The sequence below is a fragment of the Malania oleifera genome, chromosome 10, assembly GCF_029873635.1.
Source record: "Malania oleifera isolate guangnan ecotype guangnan chromosome 10, ASM2987363v1, whole genome shotgun sequence".
Classification (NCBI taxonomy): domain Eukaryota; kingdom Viridiplantae; phylum Streptophyta; class Magnoliopsida; order Santalales; family Ximeniaceae; genus Malania; species Malania oleifera.
This window is the reverse complement of record NC_080426.1, coordinates 2,726,934-2,737,392: the sequence shown is the minus strand read 5'-3', so window position 1 is coordinate 2,737,392 and position 10,459 is coordinate 2,726,934. Positions and strand designations below refer to the sequence as shown.

At 35.9% G+C, this 10,459-nt stretch overlaps 1 protein-coding gene across 1 annotated transcript; it reads right to left on the bottom strand.

Moving 5' to 3' along the window:
• Nucleotides 1-1,572: 1,572 nt before the first annotated feature.
• Nucleotides 1,573-7,870, bottom strand: LOC131165928 (sister chromatid cohesion 1 protein 1). The gene is made up of 19 exons (XM_058124108.1): nt 7,818-7,870; nt 7,233-7,301; nt 7,089-7,147; nt 6,961-7,005; nt 6,820-6,839; nt 6,648-6,724; nt 6,281-6,401; nt 5,538-5,613; nt 5,388-5,466; nt 4,963-5,075; nt 3,970-4,055; nt 3,712-3,873; nt 3,165-3,383; nt 2,774-2,954; nt 2,565-2,647; nt 2,259-2,397; nt 2,091-2,175; nt 1,789-1,901; nt 1,573-1,655 (listed from the first exon to the last, which is right to left on the bottom strand). Exons 1-19 carry the CDS (start codon nt 7,868-7,870, stop codon nt 1,573-1,575), a joined length of 1,863 nt encoding a protein of 620 aa, XP_057980091.1.
• Nucleotides 7,871-10,459: the final 2,589 nt, after the last annotated feature.

Here is a 10,459-nt window from a genome sequence, read left to right as displayed (position 1 = left end):
ACATTTAATAATGAAGAGTAATTTCTGTTTAATGGTACACTAGGAAGGTGACAAACTAGCATTGTCTTTTGGGGTGGGGGAGGTAGGATTTTCTTTATTAGCTAAGATTGGCTATAAGTATTTACCTGAAAAATCTAATCATTGAATTTAATGATCTTAAGTATTAACTGTAAATCCATAGAGCGAATAAGAGAAACCTTTTAAATATAAGGAAACAAACCGAAAAAAAAAAAGTCGGGTTCTTATGTTTTTCATTATTTATAATTTACATTTTTGCCTATGTAATTTTTTGTCCCTGATGGGTTATTATTCATTTATTCATTAGCTACCTCTCCATAAGATTATAAAAATTAATTTAATTTTGATTTAGTTCCATTCTTGTATACCGTGCAAATTATAAGTGTAATAAATGTCCTCAATGTTTTCAATGGAAAAAGAAAAAAAAAAAAGAATTAGATGTTTAATATGAAAGAAAAGAGCTAAATAGAATGTTGTGAAAACAAAGAAAAAAAAGAATATATCAATTTTACATGATTCTATAGCATCCCTATGTTTATTAAGTCTAGTAAAAATCTTCATTACCGTTGGATTTCAACTATCTACAAATACAAATGGAGGTTATGTGGAATTTACGAAAGTGAAAAAATTTAATGACACCACTTATCCATGAAAAAACAATCTCCCTGTGAGCCAAAACTCAACAAACGGTTGGTGAATTTTCTCAGAGTATGTGGCACGACATAAAAGCTTCTTATGTAAAGCTGAATACAAATAGGCATTTCTTCCCACTCACTGAACGTTCGTTTTAATTGTATAATTTTTGCTCTGACAATTAAAATGCTGAAAATGTTAGTGGAGAAGCTTTGAATGGAAAACCCCAATCCAAGGGGGTTAGTGCCAGATATTCATTTTTTGCCAGCTTGTGGTGTGGATAGAGAAGCTTAATGGGAAGATCAGAGCATGTGCCGACACCTAAGGAATCATTACTATATATCACATGCATGTGAAATTATGAGTTGCTTAGGAGTGTTCAACAAGGTATCTCAGCATATCCTTCAATTAATTGCCCCATATCACTTTTTTTTTGTTTTTTTGTGGGTTTTGGGGTGGGGGGAGGAGTGCAGGAAATGTTCTTAAAGCCGTTCAGCCATAAAATAATCATCGGAAGTCAAATTGTTGCATTAGCAGTGGTTTGCTAACTTCAATTTCTAATAGATCCTACAACATATTGACCAAGAGGTCCTAGACTATTTTCACTTTCTGCGACCAACTTCCGTTGAGGAAGAACGAGACTCTTTCGATTACCCCAAAAAAAAAAGGGAAAAAAAAAAAAAGGCAATTCTATAGATTTTGCCCAAGTATATACACGCATAAACCAAGTTTCTGTCCCTATCCTTAATTTCCAAAGCTAATTTTGTATGAGTGCCTGAGTTCTCTTCATTTCATTGCATGTCATAATCGTTACCTGTAAATCTTGATTAACCTTCCAGGGGAAAACCTAGGAAGTAATATATATAAAGAACTTATTATTAAGGTACTCACGTAACTCATCCTCACCTCCGTGCACTGCTATCACATTTGTGCTCCTCTAGAGATGAGAATGTCCCCATATGCTACCTTTTGTTCTACTCTCACGAAACCACGGGAAGCGAGAACTACAAAAATAATCAGCCACAATTGCTTCTTTGTCAGTTTGAAATGTTCCAAGATTCAAGAGTTTGAACATTGAACTGTGATGATAGTCTGGAACAGCAGTAGGAAAAATAAAATAAACATATCGATGCATACCACAAGTCTGGTAGAAGAGCTGGGATGCACTTTTTCGGTTCATTCCAGAAGCTAGGTTTTCCAGAGATTCGATTTGAGGGGCCCCCGGTGTGTCAAAATGTGTCTTCAGATGCCTGCAATGTTGAGTTCATGCAAAAAAGCATAACCTAATTAAATTGATCAACTGGAAGTAACTTTGAACACACAAGAAAAAATGGACACACACACACATTTTATTTATTTATTTTTAACTAAAGGAGGGCGGCACCACACACACACACACACACACACACACACACATCTCAAAAAAAGGAGAATTTTACATTCGGATAGAATCGGTTATCTTGTCAATGAATTGATCGACTATTGGAAGCTGGGTTTGAGTGGGCGCAGTTTCAGCCAGCAGTTCTGCAAAAAAGAAAAAAACAATGCCATAGCTATGACCGTTGCAGTGACACAAACGAACAAGGACTGATGGGTAATAAACTTGCCATGCTCAGGTGTCGAGCCAATCTCAGACAGCCTTGTCAACTTGAAACTTGGTTCTGCTGCTGGTTTCTGCCATGAGTTTTCTTCAGCTACGGGTTCAAGGCTACTCCCACCATGTCTGGATGAAGAATAAGGCCTTTTCTTGTTGGATCTGTTAATAGTCAGTCATTAGTCTATAACCATCAATAATTTATTTCTTGTTATGTCAAAGATAGAATAACTATTCCTCTCCAGATCGAAGAACATTCCTTCAGCTCAATCATAACTCCAGTTAATTTGTGAAGAAAAATAACATATATATATTCTACTAACCGCGCCGAAATGACATGTGAATTATGCGATGCACAATCATGTCCAGATGCAGAGCTGGGAATGGATCGATCTTCATCTCCTACAAAGTCAAACCACATGAAGCAAAAACTTCTAGAAGTAATCCTCACAATCATATTTATGAAACTTTAAATACTTTTCTCCATAAATGAGAGATTTAACAGGAACATGGAAAGGTTTGAAGTACCAGAATTTCCAGGTGTGACCATCACATTGGCCTCAGTTACCCCCACTCCAGTGTTCAAAAGGTTCGTTTTCAGCTCCTCCACAAGGCTTTCAGCTGGTATCTCATTGTATTCGAGATTTGCACGTTGCTTCTCTATGGAAGTTGATCTCAAACCAGCTCCACCGTGGAAATCCTCAAAATGCTTCACGTTCAAAAAATTTTGTTAGACTTGGGCATTGGGCTAATACATTTCCAAGTGACAAATTGTAGAAAACTAGAAATTGGTAGAATGGCTCAAAGATACCATAAAATCTTGATCATGTAATCTATTGTGTGATGATGACGGCAACAGTTCAGGTGGCTTGGGTGCAGAAGTAGATCCTGTATATATGACTAGATTTTAACTACTTGCCAGATATAATTTAGTAAGGTGAATCTCAAGAGTTTCAATAAGTGAACTCTGACCAGAATGTGAATCAACTACAGGTTTGGTACTTCTCATCCACTGCTCTAAAAGAGGGGTTGGGTAATAGATTTCTCTATTTCCATCTGCCAGTAACCCAGAAATTAGTCCCACAGGTGGCAACTCCATGAGGTTTGCTATCTTCATGGTAGACATAAAATTCATGCTCTGCAACAGGAATTTGAAAAAAAAATGCGTTGGAGATTTCACTGCAATCGGTTTTTTATTTCATAAAAGAAATTCTATGTTTTATACCAAAACTTATGTTCTATACATCTCTTTTTTTCAGAATATTGTCTTAACATACTAAAAATAGTTGAACTAGAAAGGAAAGTCAAAACATTTTCAGCTCCCCATGAAGCCTCATGATAATTTTCCTAATAATTAACTTCACTTTGATCACAAGTTCAAAAGATGCTCCCCGTATAATGTTTCTCGATAGGGACGTTGGAACCACTGAAAATGCATGTCGGGTATGAAAAACAATAAGTCAAACCTTTCTCTTTCTTCCTCTCCTTGAGACAATATCTGAAGTATCCCGAAGCCAGGACTGGTACAAAAGGCCTGGGATGACGGTTTGCTCATAATCCATTAGAAAGGCTGCTCGTCTTCTTACTCTCCTTCTTATTAGCTCTTGTCTCTCTTCATCTCGTGGCGCCTGTACATCCACACTTTCCAAGTCCGTAAATGTTGCTTTCTATTGCTTATTCAAGTTTATTATAGTTAATTAGTTATAGATGTTAAACTGCACTACCTGAGCGGCATTCAGGTGTTCATCAGATTGCTGATTGACCTGGAGGTCTGGAGGCTGGTTTTGCATTTCATCAGCTGCAGAGGGGCCTGGAATGCAGCATGTTTTCACTTGTCTTAACAATTTATGTTTTCCATTAAGATGTAACAGAAAGTTGTATATGTTGGATTTTTATTATTTAAGGCATTCTTGCCTCTTTGAACCATGTCTAATTAAAAAGGTATAAAAATGATCTATGCAAAAAGGGCTTGGCATCTGAGGAAATAGCTTCTATATGAACAGAGTCTGAAATGAAATTAAAGAGAGATTAAAAGTATACGTATCATGTAGAGCAGCTTAGAACACCTAATAAGGGCATCCTCCACCATGAGGAACGGCATCCTTTTCTTAGCAAACAGACAGTAGTAGATACCAAAATTGTACAAATCATTGTTGGGATTGTCCCACATCGGTTGTGGAATGAGCTGGTGGTCAGTTGTTAAGTGTGAGGGAAAGCTAAATCTTATGAGCTAGCTAATAGGGTCGAGAAGGCCCTAAGTCTTTTGGTACCAATGCCACCTTCCTAAATTATTGTTAGAAAAAGGGTTTCTGATACAGGAGTTGTATTGCTAGGACAACAAAAATGCCAAGTCATAGTTCTGCAGTGCACATAAAAAAGAGATCAAATTCTTAATGATTGTTGGTTATACTCATAATTTTTGCAATAATAGCCTGTTCCAGTGCAGGATTAGCTGCTCCATGTGTTGAAGCAAGGCATTTCGGTTTTGTAAGTTGAATTTTTGCTGAGTCCAAGATCTGTAAACTGTAAGTTGAATTGTATGCTCGTTAAGTTCCATGGTGTTGAACTTTTATCAATGAACAGGTAATTAGGATCCTTGCCATGCATATTGTAATCCCTAAATCCTCAATTCTTTAAGTAAAAGATGGAAGACATAAGCAAAGCAAACACTCATCTGCCAATTTGCAAGACATTTAAGACTTCGTTATGTTGTCAACCTATTTCAGGCTCATTTTGATGAGGTGGCGAAGGTATAAGAGTATCTGGGATTTGTGTGTGATCTTGTGGAGTGAAGTTCAACTGCACTTCCTCATCTCCTTCAATATCAAACCTGTAAAACCACGCATAAAGAATTACTCAGAATATTTTTGTTTAAAAAACAATAAATGAGCATAAGCATATAAAGTGACGCTAGCATTTTATGAATGAATGACTTTAGTTCAATTGACAGGGTACATTATGAGTGGCAAAATTGAGATCTATGATACATTCTAACAAGCAAGATCTATGATACATTCCATCAAATGCTTGTTCGCATCAAAATTAAGCATACAATGTAAACCGTTAAAAGGTATAAAAATAAACAGTGTATCAGGTGTAAAAAACTAGAAGTATTTGTCTGCTTGACATTTTCATGCGTTACCTTTCAAAACGGTTGAAGAAACCTCTATCCACCTGAGATGAATCAAATCCTTTAGACAAGGTGATATTAGCTGCATCAGCTGCGGCAGAGAGTGCGTCAGATTATCAATAGGGCGAAGGAAGTACGGTGAAGGAAGGATGAGTAGAAAACCTTGATGATAGTGTTGAAACTGGTCTTCTTCACTGCGATTGGAGTTGACATAGGGTTCATCCACATTGTCCAGACGCTGCACGCATAGAGGGTTTATGAAGGGATGAATTCCATGGGAAAAAAACAGAGTATTTACAAAGTTACTTCAGCACTTTAGATCACTTCAGCAGCGAGCATTTTCTACAATTCATTTCAGAGCACAAGGACCTCGACTACCCGCATCCTCCTTAATGATGAAGGATGCGTGAGAGGTTTCAAATATAACACTTGTCTGAAATCCTTATGTGTTGAAAATTGTTGTTTTGAAAAAATAGGAAAAATAAAGAAGCTACTGAGCACTGAAATTTGGTTGATAATTGCACAATTCAAGAAACCCGTAGGATAAATGTGATGGGTTTTATAACATATTTTTAATTTTTGTATGGGTTTTATAACATTGTCACATTAAGCCCTCAATTTTACTCGGTGTAAGATGCAGCAGCTTCAAAACAAAATGCATATATGGTCAATTCCAAATTTACAGGAGATCACATACACAAAATCCCCATTCATAATCCAACAGATATGAATGGTGTCTTCTAAAGAAGTCAGGGCAAATAACTAACTTCTACAGAGCTTTCCTATTAAGAAAATTTTAAAGGCCACCCACTGTGTTATGCCTATAATATCGATTTGAGGTCTAAATAGATTGGGGAGTCACATAAAAAATTCATTAATATAAAATTTAAGATGCATCAACAGACCATGGCAAAATAGGCAGCCTGCTGGAACCCGATGGAGGTGGTTGAATTAGAGAAGAGGAGGGAATGCTCAATATCCCCAATCTCCGTTTCCTGGTTCTCAGGCAGTGTCACCGCTTCGTACCTGCGATAAAAGATTGGGGCATCAATTTCAACATTGTCATGTTCAGAAGCTTTAAATATGTGCAAATTTTCTGTTACTAGATTTAACATAAAATTCATTTATTCCGAATATTTTTGCCAAATTTTTCTATGCCCACTGACTTGAATTTCCCTGACAATTAATCAATGCCAAGAAGAGGAAGGAAAGAGAATATGTGGCTTATTTAGCCTTAATTCTCCACAAAATAAAAGAAAAGAATAGACTGACTCAGCCTGAGATTTCCTCTTGGGGAGGACAGTGGGATCTGGTACGGTCTTAACTTTCCATGCTTTGTTTATTTCATCCTAAGAAGATGAAGCCATTGAACAATCCATCAGAAGAGTTATAAACCATAAGTAAGAGAAACTGAGGGATTGAGAAGCTTTTGAAAATCAGTTACCAGAAGACGAGTTAAATCATCTGTGAAGAACAACGCAGGTGATAGAGTTAATGCTTGGAATTACTCAAAATGAAACTGAAATTAATTCCAAAAAAATAATTAATTAACAAATAAATGGAGTGAGAACTCATTAAAGCTTACCGTAAAGGAGTCTTACTTTTCGCTCGTAGACAATGACGACCCCACCTAAGATCAAGTGAAAACAGATGCTATAGTTATTCACTCAGAGTTACAAATGGAAATATAAATTAATTCCACATGCAACTTACCCATGAGAATTCCAGAGAGTCTCAGTGCCATGGGAATCGATGGATACAAAATCTCTTCACTGCAAAAATAAAAGAACAAAGGCTCAAATTAGAGATAAAATTAACTTCATCGAAGTAGTAAAAATTACAGGGAGAAGTACTCACCATATTTTTATGATATTGAGCTTGTACAGCTTCCTTCTATTAATCTTGGCGCGCGTCGTGGCCGCCATCCTTTGTTTGAGACAAGAATAGAGAAACGAACAAATCAGGATCGGTGAATTTAATTTGTGGAAACAAAAAGAGAAGCAGAGACTGACAAATAGTCGAAAACTCGTCATACGTTAACAAGAAATTGATTACACATAATTTACAATGACTCTGCATCGTTTTACATAAACAACAGAGCACAATCAAAATTCAAATCAAAATTCATGAAAATCAAAACAAAAAGAGCTGACAGGGAATAAAATGACGAACAATCCATAGATAATAAAGAAGTCACATCTATAATTCATAAAATAATAGCGTGTAAACCTACATAAATTGCAATACGTCCGTTCACCATTTTACAGACGAACAGCATAGCCAGTCAAAATTCAAATTAGAATCCAGGAAGTCGATTCGAAAAACAGAAAGTGCAAAATAGAAAGAAAAAAAAACCATGTACGTAATAATTCGCAGCAGGTAAAATAAAATGGATTCAAAATACAGAATATATATATATATATATATATATATATATATCACCATATTTGGCCTAGAGGAGCCTTCCGAGCTAGAAGCTGGTGCGAGTAGAACATTTGGACGCTGGTTCCTTCTTCCTCCTAGTGGCTCTGGCAATTTCAACTAGAAATACCACAATATAGATATATAAACTCGCTTCTGAGAGCAAGAGGAGTCGTTAATGGCGTTCGGAGAAAAAGAAGTTTAATCGCAGAGAGAGAGAGAGAGAGAGAGAGAGAGAGAGAGAGAGAGAGAGAGAGAGAAGGGTGTGAAGCTAGTGTCCGTAAAGAATATTTGTAGGTTGCAACTGAAAGTGATGAAGTGCGCACTCGACGCAGCAGAGCGAAGCGCGCGAAAAGCTGAACATGAAAGAAATGTCTGAGTGATAAAGTAACCGGGGAAGCATGTTAGTTTCATGCTTCCGACCAGTACTTCTGTAAATTCGGGATGAAGTACGCTCCGCGCCTGGATGGGTGGGTGAGGTTATCAAAGTAGCTGAGCGGGGCCTCAACGGAAATCTATACTCATATAGACATACGTCGAGCTTCAAATAAACCAACTCTTTCACAAGCGGCTCGAATCCTTGATTGGGCTCGGCTCATGAGTTTTAAATTTAAATTTTGGACTCCATTTATAAATAAGTTGAGTATGAGTATAGTCCGATTTAATTCATTTTATTTTTGGAATAGTTTGATAATTGGCTCAAATGAGCTGGTTGTAAGGAGCTCGATAATAAACTTGTTAATAAGTTCATTAAGTTGACCTAATACAAAGAGTCTAATAGCCCAATCATTAAAAGAAAAAAAAAGAAGGCCCGACTATTGATCTAAACAAAATAGGTAAATGAAACTATTATTATCAAGTTATTTATAAATTTTCAACCCGAATCAAAGCTCAAGTTCAAGCTAATATTTTTAGTCTTAAGCCAACCTTGAGCCCAACTTTCTGAGCTCAAATCGAGTCAAACCCGAGCCCGAGCCGAGCTCTAACTTTACCAAGCCGAGCCTGAGCATGCTAAAACTCGGTCTAACTTGGCTCAACTCATTTGCAACCATTTTATAGTCAATGTTGATTTATCATCAAGAAAAACTTGTACAAAGAACTGGTTGGAAATTCAATGAACATATCCAAAGAAATCACATGAATAAAATTTGTTATTGTTAATGTACTCCTTTGCTATGAGTATGAAATCTGAATATCAATGATTAACGAGTGATCATTGCTATTTATAAATCAAAGACAAGATGTGAATTTAGAAATTATAAATATATTAGAAATTCAAGATCTTTCTTTGATTAATTTATAAAAACATTCAAATAAAATGAAAACTTATTGATTATAAGTGATACAAAGGTATAGGGAGAGGGGGTCTCGAGATATTTTCTACCCACTTTATGATTTTCCAAAAGCTAGAGGCACTCCTTTTAGAGTTATCAAATGTCGTTCTTCTCCCAATAGTTAGGCATCCCATCCAATGGTAACGATACAAATTGATCTACAATGGAAGAAGTTTGTATTACGTAATAAATTATATAGTGAGTAAGGAACTCTACAATAATTGAAGGTATAATTATAATAATGTATTCAAGTTTTAATAAACAAAAGCTCAATTCATAGTAATGGATATGTTTTTAGTATACATTTACAATGAAGGATCTATAATGATTTAATCGTATCAATTTCTTCACACGTCCCTTCCTCAGGATGGATTAAACCTAATGTAGATATCAGTTTGAGAGAAAATTTAAGATGAGAATGTAAGAGTTCAGCTAAAATAATTGTGGTGAATAATAAGTGAAGTTTATTAAATTTATTGGTGTAGGGCTAAATTAAGTATACTTTAAAATAAACTATAAGTAGCTTGGAAAAGGGATTGAAGAATTTCATCCCCTTTTACTCTTAGAAGATATTATTTGTAGTGATCCTAAAAAAAAAATAATTAATTAATTAATATTTTTTAATTAAAAAATATAATATAATATATTAATATAATATAATATTATATATATGTAAAAGAAATCAATCTTCCTAAATGTTCAAGAAGATTGAATTTCAACCTTCAATTCCCCACCCCCCATACGCCACCCTCTCACGTCTCTACTCTCTCTCGCCACTCTCTCTCTCTCTCTCTCCTCAATTTTCTTAGAAAATGTGCGGCGATTGAAGAACGAAAAATATCTCTAGGTTCCAAGTTCAGTCACCAATGTTTTAATCGGGGAGAAATAAACGTTACAGATATTCCAGTAGTGAGGGAATTTTTGGATATCCGTCGATAGGATTTACCTAGATTGCCTCCTAATCGAGAAATTGAATTTGTTGTTGACTTACTTCCGCGGATGACATCGATTTTTAAAGCTCTTTATAGAATGGTATCAGTAAAATTGAAAGAGTTAAAGAAGCAGTTACAGAAATTAATGGACAAGGGATTTATTAGACCCAATGTGTCACCCTAGGGAACACTAGTGCTATTTGTTTAAAAGAAAGACGGGTCGATGAGGATGTGTATAGACTACCGGGAGATAAAGAAAGTGACAGTTAAAGATGAGAATCCTCTTCCCTACATTAATGATTTGATTGATTAACTCTAGGGAGCACTGGTTTACTCTAAAATTGATCTTCGATCCGGGTACCATGTAACACCCCGACCCTTTAGGTGGGCCCGAAGT